Raw genomic sequence first — 19,955 nt, 5'->3', positions numbered from 1 at the left:
AGCTGAGAGGTACAATTACTGAAATGAAAAATTCACTAGAGAGGCTCAACAGTAAATTCAAATGGGCAGAAGGATCAGCAAATATGAAGATAGATCAAATAGGACTATTTGGAATAAAATAGGAATAAAAAGAAAAAAGAATAAAGAAAAGTAAATAGAAAAATGCCTTGGGTGTCCAACTCTTGATTTCAGCTCAGGCCATAATCTCAGAGATTCTCTTTTTCTATCCCTTTCACCCTCACCCTGCTCGCGTGCTCACTCTCTCGTTCTCTCTTTAAATAAATAAATAAGTAAAATCTCTAAAAAGAAGAAAGAAAGAAAAGTAAACAGAGCTCCCAAGGCCTGTGGGACACTCTCAAAGACCAACATACATGTGATGGGAGTCGCAGAGGAGAGGAGAAAGGAATAAGGTAGAAAGCCTGCTTTATGATATAATGGCCAAAAACCACAACTTGGATGAAAAAATATTAATCTACAAACACAAGAAGCCCAATTAACCCCAGGTAGGATAGATTCAAAGAGATCCACACCAAGAGACATCCCAATTAAACTGTGAAGGACTAAGAAAAAGAATCTTGAAAGCAGAAAGATGACAGAGGAATAGGGCACCCTATTTCAACCGGTCCCCTGAACTGAGCTGGATATCTGCCAGACCACTCTGAACACCCACGAAATCAGCCTGAGATGCAAGAAGGTACATCTGGATTCCTACAAATGGAGTGTCTCAGGCAGCTGGTCTCAAGGTCTGAAGCGGGGAGCTGAGACTCTATGCGTAGATATCGGAAGATAATCAGAAGGGGGAGGGAGTGGGATCCTGTACCACTGGAGCAGTGCCTGGACCTGGAAGCAAAGGGAGGGAATGCTGCCGTGGGGCCCACAACCCAGGAAGCTAAGGTGTTTAACAAAACAGACAGTAATGGAGACAGTGCGGCCTGGAGAGCTCACTGGAGAACAGACGGCGATCTCGGTCTTCTGAGACAGGAGCCTGGACATAGTCACTTCAGCTCTCTCAGAAGAGATGGGAAAGCCACCTGGGGAAAGCCGCAAGAGAACAAAAGCCCCCCAAAACTGGTTTTCACTGAGCCCACTCCCACCTCCGGGCATGGCAACGCTGCCCAAACAGGGTTGCCTGAATAACAGCACAGCAGGTCCCTCCCCCAGAAGACAGGCTGGAAGACCAAGAGGTCGACAACCCTAAGGTCCCTATAAAACAGGTGCATCTTGCTTGGGTCGTGGTCAATACTTTGGACCTCGTGCATTCCCTCAACCACCACTCAACAGAATGACTACGAGGAGGAACCCCCAACACAGGAATAATTCAGAGACTGTGGCTTCTGCCACAGAACTAATGGATATGGACATAACCAAATGTCAGAAACTGACATCAGAGTAACATTATGAAGGCGAGCTCTAGGCTTGAGAAAAATATGGACAATATAGAATCTCTAAGGGCAGAAATGAGATCTAATCAGGCCGAACTTAAAAATGCTATAAATGAAATGCAGCCTAAACTGAATACTCCGACTGCCAGGGTAAAATAGGCAGAAGAATGAATTAGTGACCTAGAGGATAAGATGACAGAAAAGAAGGAAGCCAAGGAGGCCTGGAAAAACAGCTTAAAGCCCAAGAGATCAGACTAAGAGAGATTAATGACCATGAAACGTTCCAATGTCAGAACTGTTGGGATCCCTGAGGGGGTGGAGAGAGGTCCAGAAAATAAATTTGAGCATATCGTAGCTGAGAACTTCCCTAATCTGGGGAAGGAAACAAGCAATCGTATCCAAGAGGTGGAGAGGACCCGTCCCAAGATCAACGAGAACAGACCAACACCACAACATATAATAGTACAATTTGCAAATCTTAGATCCAAGGAAAAAATCTTAAAAGCAGTGAGGGGGAAGAGATTTCTTACGTCCAGAGTGAGGAACATCAGAAGAACATCAGACCTGTCGACAGAGACCTGGCAAGCCAGAAAGGGCTGGCAAGACATATCCAGGGCACTAAATGAGAAGAACATGCCACCAAGAAGTCTTTATTCAGCAAGGCTCTCATTCAGAATGGACGGACAGACAAGGAACTTCCAAGACCGGCAAAAACTGAAAGAGTATGTGACCACCAAGCCGGCCCTGCAAGAAATATTACGGGGGGGGGGGGGGTTCTATAAAAGGAAAAGGCCCCAAGAGTGATATAGAACAGAAATTTACAGAGACAACCTATAGAAACAAGTGTAAGGGCCTGCCCCCCCCCCAGAGTAACTAGCTTGTGGACCCCGGAAGTAGGGGCGGGGCGGGCCGGGTGAAGACGTCCAATCGGTGTGGCGTGGGTATATCCACTGGGTGAATTAGGATTCAATCGGCTACCTGTGTAGGGGCGGGGCTCAACCACCCCCATAAAGGTTGGTCTGCGAGGCTGGCGAGAGGAGTGGAAGGAGAGCTGTCAGAAGAAGAAGAAGGAAGCAGCAGCAGCAGAAGAGTCGGCGGGAGCAGCAGAGAGGGGAGCGGCAGGAGCAGCAGAGAGACGAGTCGATGGGAGCAGCAACAGAAGAGTCGGCGGGAGCAGAAGAAAGAGAGCTGTGACAGCTCTTGTAAGAGCTGTGAGAGTGTGACAGCTCTTGTCAGAGCTAGACGAGCCACCAGTGGCCCCGAGCCGCCGGCAGCTCGGACGCCTGCAGCCCCGCGCACACCGCGGCTTCAGCAGTGGCGCCGCGAGGAGCAGCGGAGCCACCAGCACTCCAGCAGCAGCCGAGAGGCCAGCGTTCCCGACACCAGCGTTCCCGACACCAGTGGTCCCGACACCAGCGTTCCCAACACCAGCGGCCCCGCTGACACACAGCAGGGAACGGCCTGACGCCAGCAACCTCGCTGCGAACGGCCTCGCTGCCAGGAGCGGCCTTGATACCCTGAGCCGCAGCCTCGCTGGAGCTGCGCCATTCCGGGGAGCGGCTTCCTCTGGAAAGAGGCTTCCTCGGTGAGCAGCCCTGTGGGAGGCAGCATCGTCAGGAAAGAGGCTTCCTCCAGAGCGGCCTCTTTTTGTGAGCAGCCTTTCCAGGGAGCAGCCCTAAGGAGCGACCTCATCAGCTGCGGCCTCATCCTGGGAGTGGCCTCGTCCAGAGTGGCCTCATCTACAGAAAGGCCTTATCCAGAGCAACCAGGTTGGGAGCGGACTTGCCAGGGTCATCGTCGTCACCTTTTCGTAAGAGACAGCCCTGACCGGTCAGTTTGATTTTTGATGCTTGGCGTGAAATAAAGCTTTGTTTGATTTTTGCTTTAATCAGTCTCGTTCTTTGATCACGGACCCTAACACAAGGACTTCACAGGCAACATAATGACAATAAAATCATGTCTTTCAATAACCACTCTCAACGTGAACAGCCTAACTGCTCCCATGAAACAGCACGGGGTTGCAGACTGGATGAAAAGACATGACCTATCCATACGCTGTCTATAAGAGACTCATTCTGAACCTAAAGATACATTCAGACTGAAAGTGAAGGGATGAAAACCATCTTTCATGCCAACAGGCCTCAAAAGAAAACTGGGGTAGCAATTCTCGTATCAGACAAATTAGATTTCAAACTAAAGACTGTAGTAAGAGATGCAGAGGGACACTACATCATACTTAAAGGGCCTATCCAACAAGAGGATCTAACAACTGTAAATATCTGTGCCCCTACAGTTGGGAGCAGCCAACTACATAAGCCAACTGTTAACCGAAATAGACATATTGATGATAATATGCTAATAGAAGGGGACCACAACACTCCACTCACAGCAACACACAGGTCATCTAAGTAGAAGATCTACAAACAAGAGCTTAGAATGACACACAGGACCAGAGGGACCTCATAGATACACACAGAACATTCCATCATAAAACAACAGAACACTCATTCTTCTCAAGTGGCAGATGGAACTTTCTCTAGACCACACCCTGGGTCACAAATCAGGGCTCAACCGGTACCAAAAGACTGAGACTACTCCCGGCATATTCTCAGACCACAATGCTTTAAAACTGGAACTCACTCACAAGAAAAAATTTGGAAGGAACACAAATACTTGGAAGCAAAAGACCACCCTGCTCAAGAACATTGGGATCAGGGACGCCTGGGTGGCTCAGTTGGTTAAGCGGCTGCCTTCAGCTCAGGTCATGATCCCATTGTCCTGGGATAGAGTCCCACATCAGGCTCCTTGCTCAGCAGGGAGCCTGCTTCTCCCTCTGCCTCTGCCTGCCACTCTGTCTGCCTGTGCTCGCTCTCTCTCTAACAAATAAATAAAATCTTTAAAAAAAAACAACAAAAAAAGAATGTTCGGATCAACCAGGAAATCAAAGAACTTAAACAATTCCTGGGAACCAATGAGAATGAAAACACATTGGTCCAAAACCTATGGGATACAGCAAAGGCAGTCTTAGGGGGGAAATACATAGCCATCCAAGCCTCACTCACATAAGTAGAAAAATCCCAAATGCAGAAGCTAAACTTACACCTAAAGGAACTGGAGAAAAAACAACAAAGAAAACTTAAACCAAGCAGAAGAAGAGGAATTATAAAGATTAGAGCAGAGATCAATGAAATAGACACCAGAAAAACAGTAGAGCAGATCAATGAAACTAGAAGCTGGTTCTTTGAAAGATTAAGAAGATCAATAAACCTCTGGCCAGACTTACCCAAAAGAACAGAGAGAGGACCCAAATTAATAAAACCATGAATGAAAGGAGAGAGATCATGACTAACACCAAGGAAATAGAAAAAATTATTAGAAATTATTATCAGCAACAATAAGCCAATATGTTAAGCAAACTGGAAGAAATGGATATCTTCCTGGAAACTTATAAACTGCCAAAACTGAAGCAGGAAGAAATACACAATCTGAATAGACCAATAACCAGTAACAAAATTAAAGCAGTAAATCAAAAAACTCCCAAAAAAGAAGAATCCAGGGCCAGATGGATTCCCAGGGGACTTCTACCAAATATTTAAAGAAGAAATAATACCTATTCTTCTAAAGCTGTTTCAAAAAAAGAGAAACAGAAGGAAAACTCCCCAATTCATTCTATGAGGCCAGCATTACCTTGATCCCAAAACCAGACAAAGACCTTATCCAAAAGGAGAATTACAGACCAATATCCCTGATGAACATGGTTGCCAAAATACTCAACAAGATCCTAGCCAACAGAATTCAACAGTATATTAAAAGGATTATCCAACACGACCAGGTGGAATTTATTCCTGGGATGCAAGGATGGTTCAACATTTGCAAATCAATCAACATGATAGAGCACATTAATAAAAGACAAGAACCATATGATACTTTCAATTGATGCAGAAAAATCATTTGACAAAATACAGCATCTTTTCCTGATTAAAACTCTTCAGAGTGTAGGGATAAAGGGAACAGTTCTTTAAAAAAACCATCTATGAGGGGTGCCTGGGTGGCTCAGTGGGTTAAAGCCTCTGCCTTCGGCTCAGGTCATGATCCCAGGGTCCTGGGATCGAGGCCCGCATCGGGTTCTCTGCTCAGCAGGGAGTCTGCTTCCTCCTCTCTCTCTGCCTGCCTCTCTGCCTACTTGTGATCTTTGTCTGTCAAATAAATAAATAAAATCTTAAAAAAAAAAATACCATCTATGAAAGCCCACAGTTAATATCATTTTCAATGGGGAAAAGCGGACAGCCTTCCCTTAAGATCAGGAACACGACAAGGATGCCCCCCCCTCTTGCCACTGTTGTTCAACAATGTACTATAAGTCCTAACATCCGCAATCAGACAACAAAAAGGAGAAGGAGGTATTCAAATTAGCAATGAAGAAGTCAAACTCTCTCTCTTCGCAGATGACATGATAACTTTATATGGAAAACCCAAAAGACTATACCCAAACTACCAGAACTCACACAGCAATTCAGTGATGCGCCAGGATACAAAATCAATGTACAGAAATCAGTGGCTTTCTTTCTTTCTTTCTTTCTTTTTTAAGATTTTATTTATTTATTTGACAGACAGAGATCACAAGCAGGCAGAGAGGCAGGCAGAGAGAGAGGAGGAAGCAGGCTCCCTGCTGAGCAGAGAGCCCGATGCGGGGCTCGATCCCAGGACCCTGGGATCATGACCTGAGCCGAAGGCAGAGGCTTTAACCCACTGAGCCACCCAGGCGCCCCATCAGTGGCTTTCTTATATACTAACAGTGAAAACATAGAAAGGGAAGTTAGAGAACCAATTCTATTTACTGTAACACCAAAAAACCGTAAGATACCTGGGAATAAACCTAACCGAAGATGTAAAGGATCTGTACTCGAGGAACTACAGAACACTCATGAAAGAAATTGAAGAAGACACAAAAAGATGGAAGACCAGTCCATGCTCACGTACTGGAAGAATAAACATTGTTAAAATATCTGTACTGCCTAGAGCAATCTATACTTTCAATGCCATTCCGATCAAAATTCCACTGGCATTTTTCAAAGAGGTGGAACAAACAATCCTAACATTTGTATAGAACCAGAAAAGACCCTGAATTGCTAAGGAAATGTTGAAAAAGGAAAACAAAGCTGGGGGCATCACATTGCCTGATTTCAAGCTGTATTACAAAGCTATGGTCACCAAGACAAGCACAGTATTGGCCAAAAAAACCCAGACACATAGATCAATGGAACAGAATAGAGAGCACCGATATGGACACTCAACTCTGTGGTCAAATAATCTTGGACAAAGCAAGAAAAAATATCCAGTGGAAAAAAGACAGTCTCTTCAATAAATGGTGCTGGGAAAACTGGACAGCTACATGCAGAAGAATGAAACTCGACCATTCTCTTACACCGTACACAAAGATAAACTCGAAATGGATAAAATACCTCAACGTGAGACAGGAATCCATCAGAATCCTAGAGGAGGACATAGGCAGTAACCTCTTCCGATAACAGCCACAGCAACTTCTTTCAAGATATGTCTCCAAAGGCAAAGGAAACAAAAGTGAAGATGAACTTTTAGGACTTCATCAAGATCAAAAGCTTCTGCACAGCAAAGGAAACAGTCCACAAAACAAAAAGGCAGCCCACGGAATGGGAGAAGATATTCATAAATGACGGTACAGACAAAGGGCTAATACCCAAAATCTACAAAAAACTCCTCAAACTCTACACACACAAGACAGATAATCATGTCAAAAAATGGGCAGAAGACATGAACAGACACTTCTCCAATGAAGACATACAAATGGCTAACAGACACATGAAAAAATGTTCATTATCACTGGCCATCAGGGAGATTCAAATCAAAACCACACTGAGACACCACCTTACACCAGTTAGAATGGCCAAAATTAACAAGGCAAGAAACAATAAATGTTGGAGAGGATGTGGAGAAAGGGGAACGCTCTCCCACTGTTGGTGGGAATGCAAGTTGATGCAGCCACTTTGGAGAACAGTGTGGTGATTCCTTAAGAAATTAAAAATAGAGCTTCCCTATGACACTGCAATTGCACTACTGGGTATTTACCCCAAAGACACAGATGTAGTGAAAAGAAGGGCCATTTGTACCCCAGTGTTCATAGCAGCAATGGCCACAGTTGCAAAACTGTGGAAAGAACCAAGATGCCCTTCAACAGACGAATGGATAAGGAAGATGTGGTCCATATACACTGTGGAGTATGATGCCTCCATCAGAAAGGATGAATACCCAACTTTTGTAGCAACATGGACAGGACTGGAGATTATGCTGAGTGAAATAAGTCAAGCAGAGAGAGTCAATTATCATATGGTTTCACGTATTTGTGGAGCATAAGGAATAACACGGAGGATATTAGAAGTGAAAAATGACTGGAGGGAAATCAGAGGGGGAGATGCACAATGAGAGATTATGGACTCTGGGACTCAAACTGAGGGTTCTAGGGGGGGTGGTGAGCCTGGAGATGGGTATCAAGGAGGGCAAATACTGCAGGGGGCACTGGGGGTTAACACACAAGCAACGAATCACGGACACGACATCAAAAACTAATGATGGGGCACCTGGATGGCTCAGTGGATTAAGCCGCTGCCTTCGGCTCAGGTCGAGATCTCAGGGTCCTGGGATCTAGCCCTGCATCGGGCGCTCTGCTCAGCGGGGAGCCTGCTTCCTCCTCTCTCTCTGCCTGCCTCTCTGCCTACTTGTGATCTCTCTCCCTCTGTCAAATAAATAAATAAAATCTTAAAAAAAAAAAAAAAAACTAATGACATACTGTATGGTGACTAACACAATAAAAAACAAATCTTGAAAGCAGCAAGAAGAGTGACTCAACACAAGCCATCCTCAACAGCAGGTCAACAGCTAGCCGGCTGCTCAGACCACAGAGGCCCAAAGGCAGCAGGGTGCGATCATCAGTGCTGAAAGAAAAAGACTTAACCAAGAATTAGATATCCAGGAAACTATCTTTCCAAAATGAGGGCGAAATTAAAACATTCCCAGGTAAATGAAAAGTGAGAGAATTCACTACTAACAGGCCTGCCCTGAAGATATACTGAAGGGCATCCTCAGGCCAAAGTGAAAGGACACTGGGCATTACCTTGAAACCACACAAAGAAACGAAGAACGTAGTAAAGGTGACTGAACGACAAATGGAAAGACAAAATAAACATAATTGTGGTCATTTTTTTCTCCTATCTGATTTAGAAGAAACTGAATAAATCAATGAGCATAAATTGTAGATAACTGTAGTTTGTCTGACGGTATTAGGGACGGAGAAGGGAATGAAGCTACAAAGGAGAAGAGATCCGTAAACTATTAAAATTAAGATGATACTAATCTGATCTCCACGTTATAAAGGGTTCACTGTAATCTCCAGGGCAGGCACTAAGAAAATAACTAAAAAATATATAGAAAAATAAACATCAAGGAAATTGAAATGAAAAGAAGGCAGTAATGGAAGATTAGGAACACAAGAGATAAAAGACACCTGAAAAGCAAACAGCAAGCACTGGAACACGCTACAGCATCTGTGACCTAGGAAACGCCGGGCCAAGTCAAAGACACCAGACACAAAAGGCACGTCCTGTGTGACTCCGAGTCTACAAGGCCCGGAAAGACTGGTGCTGCTGGGGCTGGGGGACAGAGGAGGGGCAGGGGGACGGGGAGTCCTCCGTGCAGAGGCGAATGTTCTGGAAGCAGTGACAGAACAGCGACAGCTGCGCCACTTGGTGAATGCACTGAAACCCACTGAAACGCCGACTTAACAAGAGTGATTTTTACAGTATGGAAATTATATCTCATCAGCGTTCTTGTTAAAAAACTCAAACAGGCGCCTGGGTGGCTCCGTGAGTGAAGCGTCTGCCTTCGGCTCGGGTCGTGATCTCAGGGTCCTGGGATCGAGCCCCGCATCGGGCTCTCTGCTCGGCAGGGAGCCTGCTTCCTCCTCTCTCTCTGCCTGCCTCTCTGCCTGCTTGTGATCTCTGTCAAATGAATAATAAATAAAACCTTCTAAAAATTAAAAAATAAAATAAAATAAAATAAAAAACTAAAAGCTACATGAAAACTCCTCAGAGTAGGTGTTCGAGTGTTCATGCATCCTGTACTTTGCTCCACAACAACAGACGATGGAAGCAAGAGGAGTGGTGATGTGGCTTCTGGGTCACCAAAGCAAGAAGACCCCAACTTTCTCAGATTTAAAATACTCGGTGGTAATTTCCTAGTGGAAAAGGTATGATAACCATCCTATTTAAATAGAAAAAAATGAATGAAAAAGTTGCCTAAAAAGTCTAACCCAAAGCAAATATTTCTTTTCACTTTGCAGATCACCATTGACTTAAGAGTAAAATTTCTCATTGATTTTGCAGCCGGGAAAGGGGAGCAGTAACACAGATCCCTCTTCACCCCTGCGCCCCCAGCTGTGTGACCTGCTGCTCCGCTAAGGCTTCTGATCGGCTCTTCTGCAGCTCCGTCTCCTGCCACGTCTCCTTCCCTTGCAGCTTGGCCGGAAGAGCTGGGCGCTGGCCCCAACCACTGCAGGAGCCAGGGTGCCCCCCGTGAACAGGGAGGAAGAGTCAGCACTGAGCTCTTCTGCATATGTACAGCCCTGTCCATACTGGATCCCCTCATTCCACATATTTTCACTGTGACAACACACAGGAGTCAGGCTACAGCTCCTAGAAAACTCCAGACCACTGTGTAGGCTCTGGATTCTCACCTCGATCACAATCATCAGAAAATGGGACACGCGTGGCACAACACTAAAATTATACTTTCTTATTTTTTTTTAAGATTTTATTTATTTATTTGACAGAGAGAGATCACAAATAGGCAGAGAGGCAGGCAGAGAAGAGGGAAGCAAGCTGCCTGCTGAGCAGAGAGCCCGATGTGGGGCTCGATCCCAGGATCCCGGGACCATGACCTGAGCCGAAGGCAGAGGCTTTAACCCACTGAGCCACCCAGGCGCCCCTAAAATTATACTTTCAAGTTACAGAGATAACATAAATTATTCCTATAAACTTTGTCTCCTGAAATAAATTTAACTCCAAAATCCTTAAAAAGAAGCATCAAATCTCACTGACATGAAAAATCTGAGAAACAAGGCAGGGATCATAGGGAAAGGGAAGAAAAAATGAAAGAAGATGAAACCAGAGAGGGAGACAAACCCTAAGAGACTCTTAATCTCTGGAAATAGACTGCGAGGGGAGAGGAAGGGGGTGGGAGGACAGGGTGGCTGGGTGAGGGACACTGGGGAGGGCATGTGCTACGGTGAGCGCTGTGAACTGTGTAAGACTGATGGACCACAGACCTGCAGCCCCAAAACAATAACACATTCTGTGTTAATAAAAAAAAAAAAAAAAAGCATCGAGGCGCCTGGGTGGCTCGGTGGGTTAAGCCTCTGCCTTCGGCTCAGGTCATGATCTCAGGGTCCAGGGATCGAGCCCCACATCGGGCTCTCTGCTCGGCAGGGAGCCTGCTTCCTCCTCTCTCTGCCTGCCTCTCTGCCTGCTTGTGATCTGTCTCTGTCAAATAAATAAATAAAATCTTAAAAAAAAAAAAAAAAGCATCAAGTGCAAATTCCAAGTTATCACACGTTTCAAAGTTTCTGAAGTACTTTAATGACACGTTTAGGCCACAATTCCCCTTCTAGGGAAGGATGGGGCTGCGCCCCACCACTCGCAGCTAGGAAGGAAGCGGCAGCCCGGAGAGCAGTCAGGGTTGACGAGGCCCGCTAACTGCGCGAGTGACAACCACAAAATGCGGGTTAACACAGGGAAAAACCTGAACGCCAACAGGCACCACAGACCGGCAAGGCCAAGTCCAAGGGACAGGAACCATACTGCCTTTCCCCCGAAAAGACACCGCTCAGGAAACACTGCCACCACTGTGAAGGACACTGGGAAACAGAAAACCATTGACATCGAGGAAGAGGCAACCACCGCCCCGCCTCACCCCCAGCACATGAGAAACTGACTGATGTGGGAAACAAAGGCAGAAAAAAATTATTAAATTTCCTTACTACCTACAGCCCACTGACAAGTCCTTGAAACAGGCAGCGTGACCTCCTCTAGGGACTCAACTGCCCCCACGTGATTACTTTGCTGAGGGCAAAGGCAGTGCCAGCCTGACCCCTGCTCCCCGGCCAGGACCCTGTGAGTCTACTTCAACATACAGAAATTCCTTTGGAAACTTCCTTTACCTCTAAACCCCCCAAGAGAGGTGTTGGTCATCACCCCCCAAGCATACAACCCACTGTTATGCATCTGAAGGGTCTCGTGACAATAGCCCCCCAAGATCCCGGGAACCTTGCTTCCGAATTCCTTAGACTCCCGCGATCTCTAGCCCCTCCCAACTTGGAAGTATGGAATGGGCCACTCCTCATGACCCCAGTGCAGCATTTCCCGCTCAGGGGTCCTGTCCCTGTGCTTGAATAAATCCTCCTTTTTGCACCAAAGACGTCTTAAGAATTTTTTCCTGGCATTTGTTGCGATTAACAACGTGACAGGAAAGGGAAATCACACTTCTTCGGGCCCTGGGACCCTGGTACAGGCCTGGGGGTGCTTCCCTCCCCACGCCTTCAGGGAGTGGTCACGACGGCAGACCCCGCATGCTCACCCTGCCCGTTAAACGCTCTTCTGCAGACACAGGAGGATTACATACATGGTTCTTGGGAAACTTTGAGCCACAGATCGCTTTCTTCCGGCAACAATCCTTCATAGAAGCCAACTTCTGTGTGAGGTCAGGGTAGGAGTCCAAGAGCTCCGCATGTGCCCACATGCCCTTGAGGAACCCCCGCCCTCCAGTCCTGGGGCACCTGGACCTGGTACCATGGCAGCAGTGATCAGCAAGCTCCAGGTCCCTCTCTCTGGCCACCTGGTCCCTCTGGACCTCAGCGTCCCTGCCACAGGGAGTGCAGCCCCTCACGTGCCTGAGGGACCCACGGCCACACGGCACAGAGCTGCACTTGCTAAAAGACAGCGGACGCTAAGCGTATCTCTTGTCACCCATCGCTCTGCTTCGGGATCTTATGACACACACGGAGCATGACAAGAGCATAAACGTAACGAAGCCAGTAGCAAACAAAAGCACCCACCCCACGTGCGCTGTGCGTAGGAAGAATGGCTCTACAAGGGGGCAGCGGACCCGCTTCACGCCTGTCCTGCGCAGTGCACGCCCAGGCCCACAGCGGGAACTTGCGGAAAAAGTGCACCATCGCCATAACCAAGGCAAAGGCCAAACGGCAGCATCGTATGGCGGGATGGTCTCCGGGAAACACTCAGAAGTCTGGTGAGGCAGGAAAGGTGCAGGACAGCATCCGGCCATTGGACCCTGAAGACCCAGTGGCTGCGGGATGGTTGCAGACATCCAGCGGGACGCATTCTCAGGCCACCCCTCGAACTGACCGGAGAGGCTCCAAGTCCCCTTTGACTCATGCAACCCCCACCCCCATCCATAAGGCCTCCTCACAGATAATCGTTTCTATTTCCAGCCTTGAGTGAAACTCCATTTAATTTTCCAGGTTCTAAACAGTAAGATCCATGTAACAAAGAGATGCTTTTTGAAGTTTATTCTCCACTTTTTCTAAAGACATGGCAGAAAAATGTCATATATATCTTTTTAACCATTAAGAAAACATGACAGATGTGCCCGGGAAAAAAAAGTAGTATTACACAAAAAAATACCAACACAGTCAGGAGCCGGGGTGGCTCAGGTTATGAACTCAGGGTCCTGGGATCGAGCCCCGCATCGGGCTCCCTGCTCAGCAGGACGCCTGCTTCTCCCTCCGCCCCGCCCCTCACCACCCCCCAGCACCCCCATGCACACTCCTGCTCTTTCTCTAATAAATAAAATCTTTTAAAAAAGTAATATAAATTCAACTGGTAATGAATTAAAAACATTCAAACTGTATCTAAAATGACCTTATGGTTTTCAAAAATTATGTGTATAGAATTTTTTTTTAATTGAAGAAAAGATGAAATTGCCTTGAGCAATTGACACTGGGCACACTGTGGTCTGCCCCTGTGTTCCAGAACTCGGCTGAGTGGTCCCGCCACAAGGGACAGTGTTCGATGGGATGCACATCTCTAAGAAAAGGAAATCAAGCGGGGCGCCTGGGTGGCTCAGTGGTTAAAGCCTCTGCCTTCGGCTCAGGTCATGATCCCAGGGTCCTGGGATCGAGCCTCACATCGGGCTCTCTGCTCGGCAGGGAGCCTGCCTCTTCCTCCTCTCTCTCTGCCTCTCTGCCTACTTGTGCTCTGTCAAATAAATGAAAATCTTAAAAAAAAAAAAAGGAAATCAAGCTTACGGTTTCAGAGAACTTTCCTCAGAAGTAACTCCAAAAGGAAGTAACCTGGAAAGTAATCCAACTAGCTCACAAGCGCGAGTGAAATTACTCTTCTGGGAAGTGACCGTGCTTGACAAACAGGTGCAAAGATATTTGTGGCCCAGAGAAGACCTGTCAGAGGAGGAACAGTGTGTCCGTGCTATTTTGGGGACAATGTCCCTGGCAGCCCAGAAAATGCCCAGTTAAGCTTTCTGCAAGATCTGCCTGTGGGCCAGAGCCTGAGGGAAGGCCACAGCGGGAACACCCAGTAGTCCGCACCAAGACCCAGCGGGACGGCCTTTGCAGCGGTGTGGACAGGTCAGCAGCATCACAGCAGGCAGGAAAACCAGACTCCAGGCACATGTGCCCTGTGTGGACCCGGAACTGAACCACCACAGGAAGAGACGGGAACTTGGGCTGGATATAGGATGACATCAAGGAATTCCTGACCATTTTTAAGTTAGAACGGATCGCAGTTACGTTCTCTTGCGGGGAGAGAAACACACTACTTGGTAGAGACGTAGTGAAGTATTTATAGATGAAAACACATGCTACCTGGGATTTGCTGTAAATACATGGGGGGTGGGGGAGCCCCGAGGCACGAAGACTGGCATGTACCCTCCTGCGCAGCCAGATAGAGCCTCACCCAACTATCCTATTTCTGCCCATGTCAAAATGTTCTCCAGGAAAAGCTAAAATAGGGTCAGAAACAGCTTCCCACCTTCCCACAAGTCCAGCTATTTCTGAGAAACCAGCCAGACAACAAAGGTCCGTTAAAAAGTATCTCATGTTCACCTCCTTGGTAGCAGAGTAAAGGGATCTTTTGCTTGAGCAAGAACTCACTCGTACGACTGGAAACACTCACGAAATGCTGTGGGACACCCAGACGGCAGGCGCCACAGAAATACAAGAAGGCTCGGCCCAAGCACAGACCTGACACGCGGCTCCAGTAAGCACACGGCTGTGTCCCCACACACAACAACGCGGCGGGAGGAGAGCATCGGCAACCACAGTCCGCAGAGGCAGAGCCGTAGCCCGTGAGACCCAGGAGAAAGGCGACAACCGGACTTCATCTTTCCAAGGTGAGAAGACAGCCGCCACCCATGTGCGGGGACCTCCACTCACCTGCAGGCACACGCGCGGGCCGCAGCTCAGCAGCGCGCCAGACCCAGGCCCGGGTGCGCCCGTCTCCCAGAGGACCGTCCCACGCAGCCTGCTCACGAGACTCACAGAGCCCGCCGGCCCCCCGCTGCTACCAAGGACCACAGCGACGGCGGAGCTGATGGCCACTGCGCCTGAGGGGCCTGGGGGACACCGCAGGGGCGAAGGGGGCAGTGCAGGGGTGAAGGGGGCACTGCGGGGACACGGAGATGGCTAAGGGGACACTGGAGGACACTATGGGGACACTGAGAGGGTTAAGGGGACATGGGGGGACACTGGGAGGATTAAGGGGACACTGAAGGACACAATGGGAACAATGAGAAGGCTAAAGGGACACTACGGGGGACACTAAGAAGATTAAGGGGACACTGGGGGGACACTGAGAGGGTTAAGGGGACACTTGGGGGACACTGAGAGGGTTAAGGGCACATGGCAGGTGACATGGAAAGGGCTTCATCCTCTCTTAGTGAAAGGTGAGTGGGAGCACAGTGTGAAGAGGAGACCATCCACGTGACCGCGTCACTGACCAGCTACATCCCTGGCTCCCAGCAGGGGTCCCACTGTGTCTCTCTAAGCCACCCTGAGGACACAGGCTTGTGTGCGTGCCTCCTCCGTCTTCTCCTCCCTCGGAGATGAGAAACCCACCCAGAGCGGCCAGAGTCAAGGCAACTTACGAATCCAAGTACCAAATCTCAAGAAAAATGCCAATTCCCAGACTTTTCAGCCAAACCAACGTGGGTAAACCTCATTTTTATGCCTCCCTTTTTGTAATCTCCCGTAACTCTCCTGCTGGCAGACGTTGTGGAGGAAACGGCTGAACCATTAACTTCTCCGACCAACCGATGGCCACACACAACTGCGCACACGAACCATCAACGCAGGAGACGCAGACAGCGCCAGGCCTTATTTCGTGGTTAGAGAAAAGGGACTGATGCGTCCTTTCTAAAAGCCCCACAGAAACACGGACAAAAATCTGTAACCTCAACAGAACGGGACACGACCGCTTCACAGAAACGCCCGGAGTGTGTGAAGCACGACGACGTGCGTCCTCAGCCCCCGGGCCCGGGAGAGGCGGGAAACACGAGCATTTCCCACCCGAAGACTCGGGGAGCTGAGCCAACACCCCCACCCACCATCCCGCCTGCATGCACAGGGAGCGCGGGGACACGAGCGCCCCTTCGCCGGGTCCCAGCCCACACACCCCTCCCCACGGCAGCCTCGTGTGTTCCAGAGAATTCCACCGCTTTGTAGACTTCTGCCAACGACCACGAGGCACGCGGACACTCCGGCCTCGTGGAAGAACCCGCGCAGGGAACTGGGGCGCACCGCCGTAGCGCACGTGTTCCGTGTGGACACGAGGCAGCAGCATCGCCACAGCAGCCGCCCCGCACGGTCCTCCCCTTCCTGCGGGGACGGCTCTTCCGCCTCAGCCCCCGCCGCCTCCGCAAGCCCAGCGCCGGCCGTCCCCCGGGCCGTCCCCCAGCCTCTCCACGACCCCAGAAGCACCATGGTCAGTCTTACCCCAGCACACCCTGTGGGGCACCGGGAACCTCCTGCGGGGGTCCTGGGCCTGCCTCTGCACCCTCCCATCCCAGCTTCCTGAGGGCCGCGGCCAACACTCGCCCCACGGGGCCCCATCACCGCCAGCCCTTCTTCCATCCCGCCGTCTAACGGATGCTGCTGGAACAGAGCTGTGCCTCTGCTGCTGCCTGCGAGGTCAGGCCCAGCCCTGCAAGGACACCACCCTCCAGGTTCACCCCCTGCGGATCCTGCCGACTCTCCTCCCCACCCTGACCTCCGAGGTCACACCAACACAGGTCGGCCGGGCCACAGGGGTGGCCCCTGAAGGCGTCTGCAAAGACGAGTGGGGTCGGCCCGGGGCACCGAGCCCTTCTCGCAGGCTCCCTGGAGGCCCGGCCGCTCCAGCCCCAGGACACAACGGAGAGCGCAGGCCGTGAGAGAACAGGGACAACGGGCACGACCCCTCACGCTCTGCTCCTGCTGGGCCCTGTGCAGGGCCCAGCCTAGACGTCCTGGACGGAAGAGGAGGGTCCGCGCCGGACAGGAGGGGACACACTGGTTGGGGAGGCGATCTGATAGGAACGGTGAGTGCATGAGGAGAAGCTCACAGCACAGAGCGGCCAGCACCCAACAGGTAACAAGGGACAGGACGGCGGAGACATGGTCTGCGCACCTGCAGCAAGAGCTTGTGCAGAGCTGTGCCCTGGACGAGAGAGAGCCGCCTAGGGTGCACGCGCGGGACCAACATGCAGAAGAGAGACTACGGAGGGAGCCGCCTTGCGCAGATGACTGTTGCCGGGCCGGACTGGGCACGCTGGGACACGTTCTCCCCCAGTACGCCGCCCCGGCCGCATCTCCATGCACCCGTCTGGCCACCGCGCACCCCCCATCCCTATCCGCCCACCGCGCGGCCACCTACGAGGTAGCCCCCCAGGCACAGCGGTGGCAGGAGGAGACACGCCCCGAGCCCGGCCTCACCTGCTGCGTGGCTAGCAGTTCGGGGTAGAGCAGCGTGACCCCGGAGGCCCCCGGATCTGCATCCATCTGCGCCGTCAGGCCGCCGTCCGCGGGCGGGAGCTCCTGGCCCTGCTCCCCAGTCAGCGCCGCGGGGCGAGAGGCGTCCTTGTGCTGCCGCTGCTTCCCCAGCTCTGTGCTCAGCTGCTCCAGAGCCCGGTGGTGCTGCTCCCGCAGGGCCTGCACCTCCGACCGGTGGCGCGACTCCAGAGAGTCCAGGTGGGACAAGTGTCTGGCCTCCAGAGCCCGGAGCGCGGCCACGTGCCCGGCCTGCAGCTCGGCCTCTCGGGCCTGTGCCAGGGCCCGCTGCTCCCCCTCCACGGAGGCTCTCAGCTCCTCCTGCTCCGAGCGGCGCACGGCTTCCAGCTCGGCCGTCAGGGACAGCACGTGCTGCTGGTGTCTCTCCTGGAGCAGCCGGAGCTCGCGGCTGTGCTTCTCCTGGGTCTCCCGAAGGAGCGCGTCTTGCTCGGCTGCGAACTTCTCCGTGATCTCCTTCCGTTCCTTCAGGAACCTGTGAGGACCCACAGCGTGAACACGGGCCGCGGAAGGACCATCGTACAAGCACCCCCGCCCCTTCCCACACGAAACATGACGTCACTGCCGTGTTGGACTGTCCCGGATCCTTTTCCCTCTGCCATCCACAGCAAGTAAGCGGGAGGGAAGGGGCCACACAAAGCCAGAGGAGCTCAAAGGACAAGGCGCTCACGAACTCAAGTGGGGATGCGGGACCCACAGCAAGACACCGCATCCGCGCCAAAGCAGACGCACCAGCCCACATGCGGTGAGAAGGACCACGATGGGGAAGGGGCAGCGGGGTCCCCTGCAGGAGCCCACAGGGCCATAAAGAACACTCAGAAGACCTCAGGAGAACTGGTGAATTAAGGGACACGAATGAGAAAGAGCCGCAGGTGGTGCTGGCTGGCAGAGACACAGGCCAGCAGACTCCCCCAGAGCCGAGGCACCCAGGACCCCACCAGGGACGGGAAGAAGCCTCAGCGTCAACTGGGCACATGCTACACGGGCGTGACTTGCCGAGGTCCGCTCCCGCGAGGAGTGGCAAGACCCGGGTTACTGCTCTGCTTGGGCCGGCCCGCCACCAGAGGACTCTGGAAGCGTTCCCACACTTCTCCCACGCACCCTCTCCACCTGGGGCGAGCAGGAAGCGCTTGTGAGGCTGAGCACAGCGCCTGCGTCCACCCAGCTTGCACATGCTGGGCCGAAGTCTGAACTCGAGTCCTCAGACCCCAGACCCAAAGCTCCTGCACTCCAGTCACGATGGCGGGAGCTGCGGACCCGGGAGAATAAGCAGCCCAAAGGCGAGTCCGATGGCCCCAAGGCTCACCATCACCCCCAGGCACGAAAGCTCAGGTTTGCAGACTTGGTATGAACAGAGGCAAAGAACCAAACTACATTCTCAATCTATTTTCAAGGAAATACGTGCAAGTTTTAGGAGGAAAACACTTACTTTTAAAAACATCTGTCTGAAGTTTAAAAATACAAAGAACTAATACGGACGAACTGTATGCCTTTTGGTAAGCGAGGTCTAAATTCTTGCTTTTGAAATTTTTAAATGTGGAAAGAACAAAAATGACGTGGAAGACGTGTGCACAGTAGCGTCCACCAAGGGACACAGACTCCACCAGGAGCATCCGGACACGGTCTCTGGCTGGTTCCCGCACCTCCCAGTGTTGGGCACGCTGGGACACGTTCTCCCCCAGTACACCGCCTTCAGGGTGAAGACTAGGCATCCAGGACTCCGTGCACACCGCGCTCGGCCCTGCCTTCCAGCAGACCTTCCCCCCCTGCTGAAAGCCCACAGCACATCACCCAGGGGACCTGCCTCCCACGCTGTGCGGCACGTGCCGGGGTCAGGCCTCAGGTGGGAAAGCGGCAGGCAGCTCTACAGCTAACACCCTCTGCTCCGAGAGCGTCACCCACCTGTTCCGTGCCTGCATCAGCTGGAGGGCGCAGTCCTCCTTCAGGCGGAGCGTGGCGAGCTCCCCGCCCTGGTCTGCGGGAGCCGGACGGCCACCTGGCTCCCGGCCACACTGCGGACACTCCTCCCCCGTGAGGCCGAGCTCCAGCTGCCGTAGGCGGCCCTGCTGCTCCACCAGGGACCCCTCCAGGTCCCGGATCTGGGCGGCCTGCTGATCCTGAAGCTGCCTCATTTCGAGCTCCCGCAGCTCAAACCTGGTCATCAGGGACTGCCTCTCGGCTTCGGCTTGCTCCCGCAGGTGCAGCAGCGCCAGCGCGAGCTCCTCTTCGGCTTTTCTCTTTAGGATTTCACTTGCCACTTTCCATCCTGCTTCTTTGTCTCTGGATTCCCGCTTCATCAGCTCCAGTTTCTCCTTCGCCTTCTTCAGCTCCTCCTGGAGATCTTCAACCAAGTCACGTTTTACCTACAGGGAGCAAACCTCAGGTAAGACAGAAAAGAACTTTTTAAAGGAGAAGATTACTGGCAGTAACGACACCAAAGCCGGCTGTCCTTCCCTCCGGAGCCGGCAGGC

General features: G+C 51.2%; 1 protein-coding gene across 3 annotated transcripts in view; it reads right to left on the bottom strand.

Annotated features, from left to right (window-relative positions):
* The window catches only part of LOC111155811 (pericentrin), a 117,026-nt gene that overhangs the window by 63,107 nt on the left and 33,964 nt on the right, over positions 1-19,955 (bottom strand). For all 3 annotated transcript variants that reach the window (XM_022516219.1, XM_022516220.1, XM_022516221.1), the window contains exons 14-15: positions 19,387-19,847; positions 17,413-17,959 (exon numbers count right to left, since the gene is read on the bottom strand). In XM_022516219.1, coding sequence (XP_022371927.1) covers positions 17,413-17,959; positions 19,387-19,847 — 1,008 coding nt within the window. The remainder of the gene's footprint in view (positions 1-17,412; positions 17,960-19,386; positions 19,848-19,955) is intronic.

This window comes from Enhydra lutris, unplaced genomic scaffold (genome assembly GCF_002288905.1).
Source record: "Enhydra lutris kenyoni isolate GAN:26980312 unplaced genomic scaffold, ASM228890v2 scaffoldscaffold43, whole genome shotgun sequence".
NCBI lineage: Eukaryota > Metazoa > Chordata > Mammalia > Carnivora > Mustelidae > Enhydra > Enhydra lutris.
This window is presented reverse-complemented; position numbering and strand designations above follow the sequence as displayed.